Source organism: Vespula vulgaris, chromosome 22 (genome assembly GCF_905475345.1).
Source record: "Vespula vulgaris chromosome 22, iyVesVulg1.1, whole genome shotgun sequence".
Lineage (NCBI taxonomy): Eukaryota > Metazoa > Arthropoda > Insecta > Hymenoptera > Vespidae > Vespula > Vespula vulgaris.
Genome location: NC_066607.1, coordinates 2,547,307 through 2,567,973, shown reverse-complemented (window position 1 = coordinate 2,567,973; position 20,667 = coordinate 2,547,307). Strand labels below are relative to the sequence as shown.

Sequence of the window (20,667 nt, the reverse complement as noted above, 5' to 3'; positions counted from 1 at the left end):
AAAAAAAGAAAAGATTGAAAGGAAAATGGAAAAAAAAGATAATTAAAAAAAAATTTTTTTTCTTTTTCTCTCTTTCTTTCTTTCTTTTTTTTTTTCTATTACTTTCGTCGATCTGATAAGAAATCGTATAAAAAATCTGATAAAAATCGCTGCGGGCTTCCGTTTTTTAAAAAGGAAAAAAAAAGATTGAAGAGACGGAATCGCATGCGGGACGTAATAATGATCAATTGGGCTTATAATTCACGACGAAAATAAAACGGAAAGGAGACGGTCATTGCGGATTTCCTATCATTTTTTCCCTTTTTCCGAGAAATTAAAAGCAAAAAAGAAAAGGAAAAAAAAGGGTATGAACTTACCTTATATAACATTAACATACCGATACGTTGAATGTCGAACGATAAATTATATACTAAATTAAAATCGAAACAGGATGAAAGAATAAGTAAACCACAACGAGGAACGTCCCACGCCTTACCTCCTTCTTTTTTTTCTTTTTTTTTCTTTCTTTTTCCTTTTTTTTCTTTTCCCCTCTTTTCCTTCTTTTTTATTTTCCTTTTTCGTTCCTTTCTTTTTTTCTTTTTTTCTTTTCTCTTTTCTTTTTATCCCTTTCCTCCCTCGCAATTAATGATACAAAGATCTCGATAAAAATGTCAGCAAAATAAATCTTAAATATACGTTTGAAAATCGGACCTCTTTGTAGAAGAAAGTGCAATCAATTGGGATGACCTCCATGGCAATCAACGTGTTAATTGTCTTCGATGTCACACCAATCGATAGATCGTACCATCGATTTCCCTTTTGTCCTTATACCTACATACACACACACACACATATATATATATATATCCATATATACATAAATACATAAATACATACATGCATACATGCAACAATACATGCGTACATAGCTTGGGTGGGTTGAATCGGTAAAACAAAGGGGAAAAAAAAAGAACTGAAAAGAACAGGAGAAAAGAAAATAAGAAAACGAATAATCGTCGTTTCACGAATATTTCGTGGATTCGCGTTTGACCAAGCGAGGACAGTTTTAAGATCGATGGACGAGGACTTGATATATTATATATCCATTGATCGAGAAAGATATCGCGCGGGAACAACGACAGTTTTCATCATTTATAGCCCTGGCTATATAGGCGGTATCGGGCGAGTTATGAGACTAACGTAGGTATTGGGGCTGGAGAAGGGGGGAGGAGGGTTAAAGAGGACGCCTGGGCGAGTGGGTGGTCGGCTAGGGAGAGAAGAGGAGAGGGAACTTATAGGTGGCTTCTACTACAGAAACAATTTTCTATCTATCGTTCGTTCTTTCGTTTGGTCATAGTCGACGCAATAACGCAGACTCAGCGACCGATAAGCAAGTTTCGAACCGTTAATGGGGCCAAGCTCGCACGATTTAGCAAAAAGTTCCCCCGACGACTTTCATTCATTTTCTTTAACAAATATCTTCTCTCGTCGGGATTTATTCGAATTCAGACGATGTAAATCCTCTGTGTTTAGTGAAAAGATACTTCAAAGATACTTCATCCCTCACTCCCCTCTTCACTCCTTCGTAATCAATTTCAACACCTAACCCGGCCCTCCTACCTCCGTTAAAAATAAGAAAATATACGTATTTCACCGTCTGCGTTGTTTCTTATTTAACTTTTAATAATCCGATTGCAGGAATATTATCGATCGGCTTGATGTACTTTATCGTTCCTCGATAGCCGTGCTCGAAGCGATCGAACTTACGATTAATTCGAGATACCGATACGGGACGACATATTATATATATATATATATCTATATATAATACGTATATATATCTACTATACGTAACATGCATACGTACGTAAACATTCCTCAAGAACGCAGTCACGTCTTTTTAAAATGCGACGTGCATCAACGACCGTGTCTTTGCGATGCAAATGAACGAACGAAATGGATGGGGGAAGGGGAGAGAGAGAAAGAGAGAGAGAGAGAGAGAGAGGGTGGGAAGGAAGAGAGTGACGAAGGTAGGCCATAAGCAGGGATATTCGTAAATATTTGTTTCGGCTGCTCGACTATTATCGTTCTTTCGTTCTTTCTTTCGATGAAGATCGAATTAGCGATACTGTAGTATTTCATAGTATGCCGCGACAAAATTCTGAACGTCATTCGATATTATCGTTTAGGAATATGCGACGAATATATCTAATTGATAGAAACTAATCGTCTAAAGCAACGTTAACCTGTCGACTAGGACTGAGACATAGAGATCCAGGGGAGAAAGTTGAGGATGGGGGGTTGGGGATGAGGATGGGAATCGGAATGGGGATTTGGGGGGGTGCATGGGTACACCCCCTAGAGAGATGGTCGACGAACGCTTGTTTGACGGCACTTCCCCAACACCGATGCACGGCAAACGTGGTATCGCATTCACGGTCCACTGCCTCAGGATTCGGGTCTCTACCCTCCTCTACTTCTATGCCTCGTCCTTCTACTCTTCCTCCTCGAAAAAAGAGAATACCGTGAGTCTCACCCTACCTATCTACCACTGTGCTGCGGTGCGATGTGGTAGTGTCGATGGTGATGGTGATGGTGCTGGTACTGGTACTGGTACTGCTGGTACTGGTGTGATGATGACGATGGTGGTGGTGGTAGTAGCCGATCGGTAACCAGACTCGAACGTCGAAGTCGTCGTCGAAAACGAAGGGTTTTATTTCGTCGGAGTTTCTTCGTTTTCTTCGTTTTTCTCTCTCTCTCTCTCTCTCTCTCCTTTTTTTTCTTTTTTTCCTTCTTTTTTTTTCACGCGCGATTGAAATTCGCTAAGTAACGCGCGAACGTCATCGAATTTAAGTACAGCTCCGTCGTCGTCGTCGTTCGAACGAACGAACGAACGAACGAACGAACGAACGAACGCGAACGAAAAATTTTTTCTTCTCTTCTTTTTCCGAGATCGTTTTCTCCCATTGTCATATTTTTTCTTCTCTTCTTCCTTCCTCCAGTTTTTTGTTTTCTTTGAAATTAAAAATTACGAACGCTCGCTCGCCGAGGATCGTAATCATTTTTTTTATTTTTCTTTCTTCTCTTTTCTTTCTTTCTTTCTTTCTTTTTTTTTTTTAAGCGTTCCTTCCCCACACAGATATGGATATTTTATTTATAGATGCAATTCACAAGCGTGATTAGCGCTGGTATCGCCGTCTGTCCTCAGGCTAGACCACAACACATTGACTTGTCTTCGTAACCGGTAAAACAAGGTAATCACGTCCGTCTAAACAGCATACGGGCACGGCGCCTATATAATCAACATCCTTTTCTTGTTGTTCTTCTTTTTCTTCTTCTTCTTTCCGAACATTAATTAAAAGATTATTACTTAATGAGGATCATCGATATTCTACGAAAGGCTAACGAGATTCTTTTTACCATCCTCGAGAATCGTTCGTGTACGTTATACACGTATATAATATATATACACATATACATATATGTATATATATATATATATATTTAAGTCCATTTGCTTTTAAGATTTTCCTAAAAGAATATCGAAGCTCATCAACTTTCTCGACAAATTATTCCGATCGATATCAAACGTAAATAGATATATATATCGTTGATTATGTTACTTGACCGATCGTCGAATAAATACCATTTAAATTTACTTCTTCTTTTCTTCCTTCATTTTTTCTTTTCTTTCTTTTTTATCGTATAACACGATTCATTACTTTTTTCTTTTTTTCAATCAGTCAATTATATTCGTTAAGGTAGATTCGTAATGCGTCGTTGAATGCTGTGCAAAAATCGCTTCGATTAATCGATCGATCGATCACTTTTTGTCTCCTTTCTTCCACTTCCGATTGTAGCCCCCACCTGGTCATGAAAATTCACCCGTGCTCTTCCCCCAAAAATTGATACGGTCGGTGACGAGTAAGAACGTCATCGACCGCATCCTTCATGAGATCCATAACTCCTGAACGTCCCTTGGGTACTTTAACGTGTTCATTTCGGAATCTATTCGCTTGGGGAATCTACACAGTACATTCCGCACTCTGGAACACGTCGTTGCCTCCTTTGATCTAACGGACAGTCGCAGGCTTTTAAGCTTGCGAAAGAGAGGCCCCCAGATGGTTATGATAACAATAATTCGATCTTTGTTACTCAACTTTGTCTCTCTCTCTCTCTCTCTCTTTTTCTCTTTCTCGTACGATTTGTCTATCTACCGATTCTAATCGAATCGAATGTTTTCCTTGTTTTCCTTTTCTTTCGTACACGATCAGACATAAAAAAAAAGATCGATCAATTTCATAATAAAATGTGTGCAGATGTGTATTACATACCGTGTGTACAACGAGGAGGAGACGAGTTCGAAGTCGATAAAAAAAAAGCACAAGCAAAAGAAAAAGAAAAGTTTGTCACTTTTCTTTCGAATCATCCATCGAGAATGATATGGTAACCCCAAGGATAGAGTCGAAAGGAGTTCTCTTGGAATCGATTGGGAATTAATCCGGCGCTATCGCTCCTTGCAACCGTCGCTCCATTGTCTCATTGTCTGCAAGCTCGAGTTAGTGAGTGAGTGAGTGAGAGAGAAAGAGAGAGAGAGAGAGAGACAGAGAGAACTCTCCTTCATTGCTATCTTGGTTCCTTCCAAAAGAGAGATCGTTGTGATCCAATTCGGAGGCCAAGTAGTTCTCTGCTATTCCAGAGATACCTAGAAGGTCGAAGCTAACGTCGATCTAGGATTTGTTGTCTCTGGTATCTGGAGATTTGCTGCTCTTCTTTCATCTTTTCTTTTCTAAAAAAAAAAAAAAAAAAAAATAAGAAGACAAAGAGAAACAAAAAATAAAAGAAGAAACAATAAACGAGTAAACGAAAGAAAGATTACTTGTTTAGAAGAATCAGGCAAAGGGAAAACAATAGAAAAATTACATTATTATTTATATCAATGTCTATCGACTTATTGACCTCTTGACCCCTTTCGATCTAACTACGAAATAATTAATGTAATCCTTATCGAGATATTATTATACTCTCGTTCGATTCTTTGTAATATTATTATTATTAGTATTATTAGCATTATTATCATGTTCCCAAATCTTTTTTCGCAATAACATTCGTCGGTCCCCAAAAAGGGCGTCATGCATGGCTCGCCTCAGGATGTCATCTGCACCCTGCTGCAATCGTTGGCTTTTGGTACCATCACTGGGTAGATACTACGCTTCACGACCTCCATACGACGACTACTACTACTACTACTACTACTACTATTACTACTACTACTATTACTACTACTAATACTACTAATACTGCTATCACTACTACTATTACTACTACTACTACTACTACTACCACCACCACCACCACCACCAACTACTAGTACGACGGAGACGATCTTCACGGTCAATATAACGCACGTTGTAAAATCAATTAGTGCGGAATTGTACCGCAGCTAGGATCAAGCCAACGCGCACAGTACTTACGTGTACCATAATATCTCTATTTCTTTCTAAAGCCTCGTTTCTCGGGTAACAAGAAATTTTGAAGATACTCATTTTTTTAATATTCCTATTAACAGGCTTGTCTATGAGAGTTCGATCGTCCTTCCCTTTTTTCTTTTTTTGAATCCAAACGGAACGTTCGATTATACATACATCGTTCCTTTCTCTTCTAAAAATTCAAAGTTTATGAGAGATCGTTAAAAGACGGAAAAAAGTAAAAAGCTAAGAAAAGCAAATCATCAGCCACACAAACGCGTTATAAAAAACATGTTTATAAAATCAATCATCTATATACAAACCTTTATTTGATATTCACTCCAAATTGATTCAAATTGTTTTCTTCGAACGAAGGAGAACCCATAAGTCGTCCATCATTCATCTCGAATAAATTCTTTTTGATCTTTCTGTCCTTTGTTTCTCGATCATGTAGAATAGATACGTATTCTTTTCTATTTCTTCGTAGGAGATTCCATATATATATATATGGTTTAAAAGTATATAGCAGTGTCAGGTATATAACGCCATATAGATAGATAGGTATTCTTCGTGAAATCGACGAGATTGCCAGTTCGTCTTCTTCGTCCTTCTTTCGTCCCATCGGTCCCTTTCTTGGATCATATATTTCTACGCGCGAAGAATTTTTCAACGATACCAGGACAAATCTTTGAACGTCGGTGTCGTTTTCGTCATTCTCGGCGTAACCGATCGAACAAATTTCCCATGACGAAGTTTCATACGAATACCATAGCTTTCCATGTATTCTTCTTCTTCTTCTTTTTATCTTCGATGACTCCTGAAAATTCGAAAAGTATTGAGTATTAAAATTAGAAAAAAAAGATACAAAAAATGGAAATTTACAATAACTTCGAAAGCGAACTATACTTTCGTGTAATGATTAATACGAAATTATTATGAATGATGACAAACAAATAATGGCTATTTAATATAAAATTTATTTATAAAAAATTATTTGAAAAGACGTATCCAAACGATGAAATTTATTATATTGTTCGATTTTATTTGTCATTATGAATACTGATTTTATTAATTGTTTAACTCATAATACATATATGTCTCGTAATTACTGCTCAACGACAGAAACGATGTCTGACAATCGGGTCTGAGGTTGTAACTCAACGAGAATAGTAGTGTAGGCGACATACGACTCGACGCAAGTATCTCGACTGCAAATCACCGTGATAACCCCCATTTCTCGTTCCTTTCACCCCCTTTTTCCCGTTGTACTCACGGCCCATTCAAGTATTCACCGTTTTCCGCGACAATTGTCGGGTGCAACGCAATAATTACGTAATTCCCGCCACACTTATTACTAAGAGAGCTCTGTTCCTAGTTATAGCGTATAATAGTAGTGGTGACTAGTAGTATCGTGGTGAAGGTGCTCGGAAATGGGTTGAAGATTGAGAGGGAAAGGGGTAGAAGAGGGATGGTGTTGAATTTCGTACTAGGTGCCGACTGCAAGACTTGTGGATTCTAACAAGTGACAAGGCTCGATAGATTCTAACGAGGTTTTGCAATTTACTAATGAAAAAATAATTTTGTTTTCTTTTTTCTCTTTTCGAATTCATAATTAATATTTACAATTATTAATTAATAACGAAGTAGGCTCTGCTATATAAAGCGAAAATAATATCTCTTCCTTTTTTATTCGTATATTTTTTATTAGATCATTATAGAGAAAAATTTATGATTATTTTTCTTTCATCCTCTCTCCCTCTCTAAACTTATTGTTTTCTCGATATAAATAAAGTTTTTCTTTTTTTTTTTCACATAATTATCTCAATTGTATATGTCAAAGTGCGACAATAATCCAAGATATGTATTTGGACAATTTTTTTCTATACGAATGATGCATAGAAATTATGTTAAATATTTTTTTAAGTGTTATAATTAAGTTTTATTATTAATTAGGAGATTAGAAATTATATATATAGATATATATTATTACTCCTCAAAGTTACTCTAATTTTATTTATTATGTTTTCTTAGATAAAGGTTCAATGAATCTTTAAAAAAGTTCAAAGAAACTTCTTCGTAATCTGTGTTTACATTTTGCTTACATAGCATCATCTAACGCGAAAGATCGTAAAACAGAACTGTACTTGTCACATGTTACGTCGTATAATCGTCGTTTAATAGAGATCGTTGACTGATTATGGTATAACGTGCGAAGCATTATTATAATTTATGTCGAACTATTTATATCGGTACATTGATTCATAGCAACAAGTGTCACGGCTATTCTGAAACGTATTTGTATTCAAGATACGTACTTACTTACTTACTTGTCAGCATTTGTAAAACGCATACCTACGTCGAATTGACTTACGTAAATAGAAAGAACATAAGTCAGCAGCTTTGTCAAGAAATTTTTTAACGTTCTCGTATATTAAATTACGATGCGTTATAATATAAATCGTGAGTCTAATACGATTTTAATACAAAAAAAATTGTATTCTATTAACGAATATAAGAAAAAAAAAGAAAAAAAAAAAACAGAAAAAAAAAGAAAAATTAGAGAGTCATAAAAAATATAAATTAAATACAAATAATCGATATCAAACTCGAGAAAAAATATGTATCTGTATGTACAATTTTTTTCGAATCACGGATTATGGAGTTTTGTGAAAGAATGCGTGAGTAGTATAGTCTGTTTGTTTCAGAGTGTTTCGAATACACGATTCGAAAAAAGAAAATGGGGGCCATAAAAATTAATTGGCCCTCGAAAGGAATAGAAGAAAGGACTGCTGCTTATCGTCGAAACAGGCAGATACCGACTAGCTGAAGAAGAATGCGATGAGGCCTTCCATGATCGGGTGTAGTAGTAAATCCTACGACGTGTTTTCATTCCGTTCAAGGATCTATACCGTTAGAAGGATCCGTCGTCATTTGAGAAAAAAAGGTGGAGATGGATAGATAGAAAAAGAGAGAAAAAGAAATAAAGAGAGACAAAGAGAGAGAGAGAGAGAGAGAGAGAGAGAGAGAGAGAGAGAGAGAGCTTGAAACGATCGATATCCGCATTCTCCTAGGATGCTCTCGAGTAAAATGAAATTCTTTGTTTAAACAGATAATCATGTTGAAATCCGTGCGATTAATTGGCACGAGATATGAACACACATTCTATCGTACACAAATCCCTCGACAGCTCAAACTCAGAATTTGTTTCTTGATTTTTGTTTCTGTTTTTATATAATGAATCGACAATTGCATCATCCAATCGATAGGATACGATAAGATCCTTCGGAAATCTTTCTTTTTTTTACGAATCTATTCTATTTTTCTTTTCTTTTCTTTTCCTAAATTCAGACGTGGAAATACGGGATACTTGTCATCCTTAGAGTTAACTTCTTTGCGATATAAGGTAGAAGGACGAGACGAGAAAGAGAGAGAGAGAGAGAGAGAGAGAGAGAGAGAGAGAGAGAGAGAGAGGAAGAGAGAGGGAGAGTGAGAACTTGCATAATATAGAAACGGTGACTCGTCCGCGAGAACCCCTCGAGGGTCGAACAATTGAGTGCCCCAAGAACTACCTACTCACTTACGGACTCTCTCTCTCTCTTTCTCGCTTTTTCTCTCTCTCACCTCGATGCTGCAGGTCCACCCACTTCCACCCTTTCCCATTCCACCCTCTTTTCCACCACTGTCCTTCGCCAACGAGTCATAACCGTAGGGCGTACAATGGATGGAAACTACCCGGCCCGGCTGGCTTTTCACCGGCACTTCTTCTTCGGCCCCGCCAATTAATTCCGACCGTGCCGATTTCGTTCAAGGGAAGAAAACCAGTCCTAAAGAACGCTCGTAAATCTTCGACCGATCCGTAACCTTCTTTTTCTTTTTCTTCTTTCTTTTCTTCTTCTTCTTCTTCTTCTTCTTCTTCCTCTTCTTTTTCTTATTTTTATTCTTATTTTTATTCTTATTCTTATTCTTATTCTTACTCTTTTCTTTTCCTTTCTCCTTTCTTCTTCTTTTTTATTTCTCTTTTTCCTTTTTAATTCTTCTTTTTTTACCGTGATTCCTGATATAAAACGAATTTCATTCTAATATCGAAAGGCTAATCAACCTTTAGCGATATCTACTTTTATTTGCTCGAGTAATAAAAGTAATCTTTTTGTTTAATAATTCACTCTTCTTGAAAAAGATTTTCTTGTTTTTTGTCTCTTTCTCTCTTTTTCTTTTTCTTTCTTACTGTAAAAGATCTCTTTTAACGAGTTTATAAAGGATCGATATTAGATCGTGATTAAGTAGATATATTTAGAAAATGATTAAATTTCTAACGATAGAGTTGGACTTATACACACAAGTACGTATATATACATACTCACACATTTATGTATATCATATTTTCATCGTTGCGACGAATAGCAAGTATATTATATTCTCTGATGCGCCACGCGAAAAACGACCTTTGGAAGGGCGCCAATCGTCACACGCGATCTTTCGAGTCTCTCGGCCAATCGCCGGGCGCTACCGACGCGACGCTTTTGAATCTCAGGAAGGAGTAGCAGCAGCAGCAGCTCTAACGAGAGCTTTCGTAATTTATTATCTCCGAGCGAGCGGTTCTGACGTATGTATGTATGTACTATGTATCATATCTATGTATATATATATATACTTTTAAATACCGATGTTAGATACATATATTTTTTGAAATCACTTTGGATTTAAGATGGCGGCGTATCGCAATTTTCTAGATCTAGCGCAATGAAGAAAGTGAGAAGGAGAAAGAGAGAAGGAAAAAAGAAAAAAAAAGGAGAAAAAGGTACTTTGTTAAATCGCAGAGGAATAAAATGGAAATAAGAAAGGGACAAAGTCGTGTGAGATAAAGGGAAAAGACGAATGATCGAAGGGAATGATAAAGAAAGAAAGAAAGAAAGAAAAAAGTAGCGCAAGGAAGGAAAAAAGAAGAAGAAGAAGAAGAAGAAAAGAAGAAATAGAGCAAGAAGAAGTAGTGGAAGAAGAAGAAAAGAAAGAGGAGTATAAAACGGGAAGAAAAGTCAGTTGAAAGATAGTTAGCGGAATGAACGAGCGGCGATGTGATTGAGAGAGAAAGAGAGAGAGAGAGAGAGAGAGAGAGAGAATGGGAATGAAGGGATTAGATTTCGGGGGTGAATCGGTAGGATTGGATTTGGCAGACGCGAGTCGTTGCTGGTAGATGCTGGGTTGAGAGTGAGCGAGAGAGGGGGAGAGAGAGAGAAAGAGAGAAGAGGAAGGGTAGATAGATAGAGATAGAGAGAGAAAGAGAGAGAGAGAGAGAGAGGACTTTGGTTGATGTCCGAACGGTGGTGGGGAGTATGGAGGTTGGAGAAGAGAACGCGAACGTATGAGGGGTTTGGTGAGAAGGAGAAGGAAACCTAAGGGATAGAAACGGATGGGTTTGGTGGTGTGTAGGTGAACTGGACAACCACCAGGGAGAGATAGAAAGAGAGAGAGAGAGAGAAAGAGAGAGCAAGTGAGAGAAAGAGAGAAAGAGAGATAGAGACAGACAGAAAGAGAGACAGGGACAGAGACAGAGAAAGAGAGAGAGAGACAAGCGTCGGTGGTATTTAAGGGAGAGCCACGAGCATAGCGCGCCAGTTACTACGGCCGATTGGCCCCACAAGGTGTCGCTTAGGCCAACGCGGTAACGTACGATTTGCGAATCTGCACTCCGAGAGAAATTTACGCGAGTGTGCATACACACACATCCACGTGACTACTATAATAACCCATCCCATCCCTCCTCTTTTTCCTTTTCTTAGTTTATCTCTTATTCTCTCTTTATCTTTCTCTCTTCTTCCATCTATCCTCTATCTTTTTTTCCTCTTACATAAATCTTCTTCTTCGCTTTCCTCGGATCTTTCTTTTTTTCACAAGTGCTACTTCATATAAGATATATATATATATATATATATATATATATATAAATATACATATAAATAAATATATATATATGTATATATTATATACATATATCAACGTGGCGAAAATATTATTTTAAGGTAAAAAAATAAAGAATAAAAAGAAGTTAGAGAAACGAAAGAAAAAAAAAAAAAAATAAAAAACAATGAATGAATGTACAAGAAACATAAAATCGTCCTCGTTTTCAAGCTCCGATAAGATTGAAAAAGTTGAGTAGATCGGTGAATGTGATGTGGTACTGTGTACTTTTTCTTTTTCTTTCCCTTTTTTTCTTTTCTTTTTTTTTTAATAATTCACCTCTTTCGTTTTTTAATAATATTTGATAGTTGTTGCTGTGCTTTATTATTGTATTACGTATGGTGAATGCAGTTTGAAATTTTCAACAACAATCGTTGATTTTAGACTTTCCTTTCCTTTTCCCTTTTTTTCTTCTATTTTTCTTTTTCGGTATTAGAAGTGCGGTGTCAATCTTGTAAATCATTTTCCAATCGACTTTTAAAAAAATCACTCGAAACGTTCGTATTTCAATAACGTTTTATTAGATCGATTATGCTCGTAATCGATGTCGAAGAAACGAGGATTAATATTTACATTTTGATTCACCGGATATGTATACATACCTACATACATGCATACATATATACACACAAATATATACATACACTCGTTACGATGTGATTTCCGTACGATATACACGTAATGTCATTAACTCTTTTTGAATGATAATCTATTAAAATAATAACGAACTTAATCTAGAGATTGGAGCTAATAATGAACGTCATTAATTGTAAACTGATCGCTCCACGTACAAATTTTTTTCATTTACGTTTTATCCGAGGCTTGAAATTTTCGAAATAAAAAATAAAAAAGAAGATATAAATAACTTATAATCTCGTATCAAAGTAAAGAAAAAGAAAAAAAAAAGAAAGAAAAAAGAAGAAAAAAAAATCGTTTCGATCGACAGATCAAATAAATATCGTCCAGAGATACATTTCAAATCGCGTTATGTCAGAGTTTTTTATACATACATATATATATATATATATATATATATGTAAATAAAAAAAATATCTAATTCTAAGTTCTAAGTCTAAGTTCTTTTTAATCTCACTTTGTTTCGAGTCGTTAAATAATTTATAGAGAGTCCCGATAATGGGATACTCGTGATAATGTTTTCGCGAGGAATATTTGAAGAAGAAATGAAATATATATGTGTTAATCTAGTATATATATATATTTCATGATATATATTTTACATGGTATATATTTTACACTTTATCGCGATGGTAAAAAAGAAAGAGAGAGAGAGAGAGAAAATCGAAGGAAAAAAATAAATTTCGTTCAGTATAGTTTACGACAAAATAGTCGATTGCTTGTCGTTACTGCTTTCTTCGGATATCATATACGTGATAATTACGTAAGAGCCAAAGACAGAGACAGAAATAGAGAGAGAGAGAGAGAGAGAGAGAGAGAGAGAGAGAGACAGATAGAGAACAGTCTCTCTTTTATCTTCGTGATGAAAAGAAAACGATTAAGCGTCGGATGGCAGTAAGCCAAACAATTATTTGGAAAGTACATACACGCGACAAAAAAAAAATCTCTTCTATTTTCTTCTTTTTTTTTCTATTTCTCTTTTCTACGACAGAATCAACGATAAATTTCGATCGATATAAGAGAACGAGTTAATCATTATTTCTTAATTCAAAATTAAGAAAATTAAAAAAAAATCCTAAAAGAAAAAGAACTCTCCTCCTCCTCTCGAGAGAACGTAGAAAAACACGACGATCTACGCGCGTTGATATTCGTGCGTTAATCGATTCGAGATATACGATCTCGAATTCTCGTTTAAAAAGTTATAAGAGAATCGTGAAGGAGTTCGAGAGAAAAAAAATTATGAAAATGAAGAAAAAATATAAAAGAAACAAAGCGATCGCTCGGGCGAACATTTAATCGATAAAATACAAATTTACGCGGATTTTATAATATTGCTTAACAGATACATACATACATACATACATTCATTCATTCATTCATTCATTCATATATACAGAGATACATACATACATACTTACATACACATATATATATATAATATATTCATACATACATAGGTAGATATATAATCGTTTTGTTTTAGTGACAGAAAGCGACATAAGCCGAACCGGTGACCGATGCTGCTGGCATTGGGCTTGATCCTGCTGCTACCGCTTGTCGGAGCTTTTCGGCAAGGAAGCGACATCTTGGCCACGTCAAACGGCACGGCCGGCTTTGCTGAGGTTTTCTCTGATCGAGCCTTTGTAGTTACAAGGATTCAGTCGGACGGAAAAGTCGAGAGAGCGATCCGTTGGCCTGGAATTTGCGCTAAGGAGACCATCGTCAATTGGGGGTACATGCAACCATCGATTATATCTTTTTTCGATAATGTTTTTCTACACGTACACGCATACACGCGCACATGAACGCGCGCACAACACACTCACACATGTACATACACATACAGTGTGATGTTAAGAGCCTAGGGACGTTCTGAGAATCTTCAGAAAAAAATAGATGCAACGATACATATATATATATATGTATATATACATTCGATATACTTGTGATAATATTCGATTACTTGCTCGAAAGATGTTCATCCTCTTTTTTTATTATTATTTTTTCTTTTTTTTTCTGTTACTCTTATTCGAGCAAGAAGTCAAGTGGTAAGAGAGTATCCAGAGAGACTCGTGATCCTATATAAATTCCTTTTTCATTTGGCCTCGGTACAACGATGTTTTTTCTCCAGTGAGGAGAACTAACAACGGCGATCCTCTTTGTTAGAATAACATTTTCTCGGGCAGGAGCAAATCTCTCTCTCTCTCTCTCTCTTTCTCTCACACGTACGTTCTATCCCATTCCCTTACCCTTCATGGGAGAACTCGAAGAGGATACTAAAGCGGGAAAGTCCGTTAACAGGCATGAAAACAATGAACGCCTTTCACAATTGCCAATACGCGTGGGTCCTTTGTTCCTATACATATGTATCTATATCTAACGTTTAATGCATTTTTAGTCCTACGGATAACTTTGTCCCTTTTCTTTTTTCTTCTTTCCCTTTTTGTGAATTTTTTGTTTTCTTCTATCTATACACACCTTCCTTCCGAAGAACACTTTACGTCCATTTCACAACTGGAATCATCACTATTTCACTTAGCAAAGACACGTCGAGTCCATGTCGGAAAACCCCATGAAATCGCACCTGTTCTCTCCCCCCCCCCCCTCTCTCTCTCTCTCTCTTTCTTCTTCTTCTCTATTCTTTTTACTCGCGATATCGAAAACTTTCGCACAAAATATGAATTCATAGAAATATAGAAATAACTAACAATGATACGAGATAAGAGTTTTTTGAACAAACAAGTTAGAGATATCGTATATATAGATTGTTGTTTCCAAATATATATATATATTTTTAAATACTTTTAACGCGGTAAAGAAATTCGTCAGTGTTCCTTCGTAACCATCGTTGACCACTAAGCCCAAAGCAAGGCTTTAAGCCGAAAAGCGGCAAGTTAAGTAAGCAAGGATTAGGACTGGGGCAAGGAAGTACGGAGTGTGCCAAATGTCCCGAGCAAGTCGGGCTTGCCTTGAATTCTCCTAGTTGCTACTCTCCTCATCTGCTGATGCTCTCACGAGGATACCAGAGAATTTCGCCACCGCGAAGCGTCACTTTGCACTTAAACCAGGAAAAGCTCTTTTGTGCTCTAACGAGAATGCATACACCTTGCGCGGTTCGTCAACTTTCTCTCTCTCTCTCTCTCTATCTCTATCTCTCTACCTCTTCCTACCTCTCTTTCTATTTCTCTATTTCTGTCCCATTCTCACACCATCCATCTTTCTATCTATCTTTCAATCTATCTTCCTACTTTTCTTCTATTTTTCCACTTGTAATTAATTCGATCGTAAACGTGCGTACGCGTATGCGTATATACAGATATCTTCTTACTCGAATTTTTAAACGATATCATTATCAATCGAGTTTTAAAACAAATTTTTCTCTCCAAGCATGAGCTTTTTCTTTTTTTTACTTTCTATCTGCTTTTTCTTTCTATCTCACGCGATAATTTGTATTTTTTCTTTTTCTTTTTTTTTTTCACTCTTTCCCTTTTTCTCTTTGCCCGTAAATGTATGTCTCTTTCTCTCGGTCTCGTCTCGTGTGAATAGAGACATCGACGTGACGTTAAGACAGGTCTGGGAGCAGAACACCGGGAGAAAGTTGCAACTGATATACGAGGGTGGCAGTTTGACCGACTGCATCGACGAGGAACTAGAAAGAGGGGACGAGAGGTCCTGCCTGTCGAATATACACTCCGATGACTACGATGACGAAGCAGAGGCGGTCATCGACGAGGTGTTCGAGTACAACGATGTCGAGAGTAGTACGTCGACCGTGTCCCGAGACTTTTCTTGGTTATCATCGACCTCCGAGCTACGTCATCGGTGCAACCGTTTGAGAACGAGAACGCGAAATCAAGTCATAGCTCAACATCGACGAAGGTAATATAAATTGTATCTATAGTATGAACATGACGTCTGTTGTCTATCGTAAATATATCTTAATAAAATTAATTTATCTGATGTTAATAAATGTATATTAATTTTATATATTAATTCTTCTTTGTTTTTCTTTTTTTATTCATTTTATTAATTCTTCTATTAATGTTTTGTATACTTATTAAAAATATGTATGTGTGTAGATAGATTTATTAGAAAATTGGAAATGAATAGAAAAATATTTTAGATAGAAGCTAATTTCCTTTTTTATATGGAATATGTTAGCACTGTAAAAAAAGCAAGCTTCTATAAAAGGAATAATAAGTAAATAAATAAATAAATGGATAAACGTGAAAATATTGAGAGTAAGTTAACATATTCAAAAAAAATAAAAACTTTCGTTTAACTCGTTTTGTTTTGTACATCCTCGTTTAGATCAGATTTAAAAGTCGGTCATAATCAGTCGGTCAACGTAGTTAGAGATAAAACGATCTTGATCGTTAATAATAAATCTTAAATTCGATCTTATCTTTGTATAAGAGGATTGCAAAATATATATTACATTTTTCGAAATATACAGGGAATACAGAAAGAACGTCAACGATACCATACTTGGTGAAAGAAGAGAAAGACGCAGTAGGAGTCGAAGACGTAGAGAACTACTTTTGATACCAGGAACCCAATGGTGCGGACGTGGTCATCGTGCTACAAAATATACTAATTTAGGTGGATTTGGTGTTGCCGATGCCTGTTGCCGAAGGCACGACACCGCTTGTCCATTCTTCATACCAGCATTTGAGACACGTTACGGCCTTTTTAATTGGGGTATCACCACTATGATGCACTGCGCTTGCGACGAACGGTAATTTTATTTTTTTTTGTGATTATAGTTTTTTTCTCTTCTTTTTTTCTTCTCTCTTGTAAACGCGTTCGTTCCGTTCTAAGAGTCTTCGAACAAAAAATATTTGTATGTTTGTTCGTTCGTTTGTTTGTTAAATATCGTATATATAAGGCCAAATATATCTGGATGTATTTCGTTGTTTGTATTATATTATAGATATAAATCCTTTTCGATTTCAGATTCCGTACGTGTTTAAAAATGGCGGACACGTCGTCAGCGAATTTTATCGGTAAGATATTTTTCGACGTACTCCAAACGAAATGTTTCGTTCTTAAGCCTCAAAAGATTTGTACGAAGAGATCATGGTGGGGCAAGTGTCAGCATCACGAGTATCGCAAACAGGCATATATTCGCGACAATGTTCCTTATTGAGTGACATGAGTAAGTCGAAAAGAGGTGTAAACGAGAGAGAGAGAAAGATAAAAGGAGAGCAGAAATAAAAGCATATACACACAAAAAATAGAAACAAAAAAGATATTTAAATATTCTTCTAGAGATGTCAATAGGAATTCTCAGGGATATGAAAATAGTCTATCGTGTATTTAATAAGGTGTATTAATGATTAAAAATCGTTTCACGAATGAAAGAAAAATGAAAAAGAAAAAAAAAAAAAAAAGAAGTAACAAGCGCTGCCAAGACAATTTTTTGCCATGACAATACTCGAACTCGTTTATTTTCACACGATAATAATAATCGTAAATTATATTTAAATTTTATACCTTTTAAATAATTCATCGATTTTAATATCTTCATGGCCGCATTTTGTGATAAGGCTCATTATATGCAAAAACTGGACCATCTTATTTCTCACGAAAGAACAATACTGATATATTTGTTAAAAACAAAATTGGAAAAAAAAAAGAAAAATTTTAATTATTATTATTTTTTGTTATTATTGTTATACTTTTTTTTTAATTAAAATTCGAACCTATTTATTTCTATACTTTTTCTTGTCTTTTTTTTTTTTTTTATATATATATATACGTTTTGAAATGCAAGTATACGAGACACACACATACACACAACATAAAAAATATTGTATAAATGAGATCATAAATATCTTTTATTAATCTAATTATTTTGAAATCGTTAATTTTTTTTTCTCTAACGATTTGCCAATTATATACTTATATCGCATTTTTCTAGTCCTGTATATTAAAAAACAATTGTCAACTTAACGAACTATAATTTCGTGAGTTTTTTACACGATAATATTGCATTTGTACATTTCTTTACATATCTACATACATACACACACACATACACATATGCATATAATATATAATATATAAGTCTTTTGTACATTTAAAAAGCAAACGATTTAACGTTAAGCCGTTTGATACCAATGATATTAATTCATGTTATCGATGGCATTTCTTTTTATAATCGCATTCCAAAGAATTCTTAACGATTCGTGTTTTGTAAAATATCTCAAAATCGAATCAATAATAATATTATCTGTATAAATAAAAAGTATATATATATATATATATATATATATATATATATATACTCGCAGTAGTAATGGACGCTGACGGTGCAATGGACGTTAAATAGATAATTCACAAGCTCGAATATGTGTACGTAATTTTTAAATAAATTACATATTGTTTATAAACGACAATAAAAAAAAAAGTCAACGTGATTTCATGAAATCTAATCGCGAACGGTCTAAATAAAAATTTCTAATATCATGGTCGTCAGTAAATATAATATAGATCAAATATCTACACTTGATTATTAAAAAAGAAATGTGTGTATATACATATATATATATTTATTAACATAATCGTTTTGTTTGAAAAAATACGCACGACTGTGTCGATTCAAAATTGTATTTGTGTTTTATATTTTCGAAGAAGAGTATTCTAATTTTAATATTCAACAAAAAAAGGGAACAAATCTTTATGATTTTATTTATAGAAAATTGATAGAATAATTATTTCGAAAATGCTGATTTGAGAGATTAGATTAAAGAAGAAGAAAAGAAACGAAAGGAAAAAAATACAATAAAAAAAGAAATAATTTTAATGCATGTCTTCCTATAATAAAATTCATTGTGAAGTAGATTATACACGTATTGACCCGACAAATATTTTCGTACCCAAAAAGTTAGACCTGTTTTTGGGTACATTTGGGATGGGGATTAGAAAACGTTTTATTTTATAGGCTATTGCTTTGAAGATACTTTATATAACGGTCTATAAATGCTAACTCAAAAAATCATAATTTATTTAAACAGAATTTAATACGTTTATCGTTCCGTTAAAAAGAAAAAAAAGTCATAATTACAAAGAATATACAAATTTATTATGAAATTATATATTAATTTCTGCATATATCAGTACTTAATTACACTGTATCTCCAAAACTGAAACCGATACGTTGAAATCAATGCCATTTTTGAAATGATTATTATACATTGTATCAGCTTTTGTTTTGTATTATTATATGATCAGTATTTCAAACGAATGATCCATATTTATAATAAAATATCAATAACGCTAGGATATCAACCTAGATACTTAATAATTATTTATACCGATCAAAATATATAATATTGTGATCATTTTTTAAAGAAAATATTTATCATTAATTAATATTACAAAATATTGTTCAAATAAATAGAAATGCGTTTGTTATCAGATTATCAAATATATTCGAGATTAGATATAATTTGCTAATGTATCGTATCAAAGTATCTCTTTTTTTCATTTGCTTTATGTTTGTTTGTTGGGCTGTGTTATTTATACGACAATCTCTTTCGGAACATTAATGCAAAATTATTACGAAAAATATATTATATTAGACGTTGTATGTATGTGTGTGTGTGTTTGTGCGCGTGCATGTGTGTGTTTGGAAATAACCGAATAAGTAAGTAAACATGTAAATTCAATTTTGTCGTTTTGTATCTATACGTTCAATATTTCATCACATTTTGTATAAATTATGATTCCTATAGTATATAGCTTTATAATTGGAAGGTCGCAAATCTTTAAACGTGTCTGGCATTTAAAAGGGACTCATTTCAAAAGGTACATTTTCTGTTTATGACCGTAACATGGGATTTTCCAAAGTACCCAGGGACAGAAGATCCTTGTTTAACAATAAATCATACTAAGCATACTACTTACACTCTTATAAGCCATGTATATATGTATGTATATGAAACATAGTCGAAAAATGAATTTTGGCCAAGGAAGAAGAAAAAGAGAAAGAAAAAGAAAAAAAAAAGAAAAAGAAAAAAAACGGAAATATTTCCAGGCAATAATAATAATTATTATTATAATATTAATAATATTAATAGCAGTAATTAATAATATTAATAGTGATTATACTAATTATAATAATAATATTAATAATAATAAGAAAAATAGTATAACAAAAACGATAATAACAATCGATGAGTCATCCGTTCTACGAGAAAGACGGAAGTATGCATTTATACTTGATTTCTCAAAAACAGGGTAGCCATCTTGAAAAGGTATTACAATCGTAAAAAAGTTTAATTAACTTATTAACATCTCATTTTTGTTTTATATCTCATTGCGCAAAATTAATGAGTACGTTTATGCACTAGTATGTATGTACTTGAGTATGATTGTATTTATGTATGAATGAGATTTCTGAAGAGAAAGAGCAAAGAAAAATTAAAAAAAGAAAAAAAAAAAAAGGAAAACAAACATTTATATTACGAACATACAAATATTACTACGATTAATAAATTTGAATTCATAGCGATACTGTAATCAAAAATGTAGGTAAATACATATACACAAATATACATATATATATATATATATATATATATATATATATATATATATATATATATATATGCATATATATATA

The 20,667-nt window shown here is 34.3% G+C and overlaps 1 protein-coding gene and 1 long non-coding RNA gene across 3 annotated transcripts; one reads left to right on the top strand and one right to left on the bottom strand.

The window, feature by feature from the left end:
* Window positions 1-155: 155 nt before the first annotated feature.
* LOC127071588 (uncharacterized) lies at window positions 156-6,228 on the bottom strand. Its single transcript, XR_007785143.1, has 4 exons — window positions 5,771-6,228; window positions 5,454-5,640; window positions 2,521-4,768; window positions 156-810 (listed from the first exon to the last, which is right to left on the bottom strand). It is a non-coding gene; the product is annotated as an uncharacterized LOC127071588 (long non-coding RNA).
* Window positions 6,229-10,563: 4,335 nt separating this feature from the next.
* Window positions 10,564-19,950, top strand: LOC127071568 (uncharacterized). 2 transcript variants are annotated; one of them, XM_051010992.1, is made up of 5 exons: window positions 10,564-11,106; window positions 13,522-13,770; window positions 15,585-15,917; window positions 16,495-16,776; window positions 16,995-19,950. In XM_051010992.1, the coding sequence occupies exons 2-5, from the start codon at window positions 13,556-13,558 to the stop codon at window positions 17,185-17,187; spliced, it is 1,023 nt and encodes a 340-aa protein (XP_050866949.1). In that variant the 5' UTR covers window positions 10,564-11,106; window positions 13,522-13,555; the 3' UTR covers window positions 17,188-19,950. The 2 variants fall into 2 exon arrangements, with proteins under 2 accessions (XP_050866949.1, XP_050866948.1); XM_051010991.1 differs by having other exon boundaries at window positions 10,564-11,464.
* The last annotated feature ends 717 nt before the right edge of the window (window positions 19,951-20,667 follow it).

Coding starts and splice junctions, on each gene's coding strand:
- LOC127071568 (XM_051010992.1), top strand. CDS start 13,556: ATGCTGCTGGCATTGGGCTTGATCCTGCTGCTACCGCTTGTCGGAGCT. Junction 15,918..16,494: donor ATAGCTCAACATCGACGAAG/GTAATATAAATT, acceptor CGAAATATACAG/GGAATACAGAAAGAACGTCA. Junction 16,777..16,994: donor CACTGCGCTTGCGACGAACG/GTAATTTTATTT, acceptor TTTCGATTTCAG/ATTCCGTACGTGTTTAAAAA.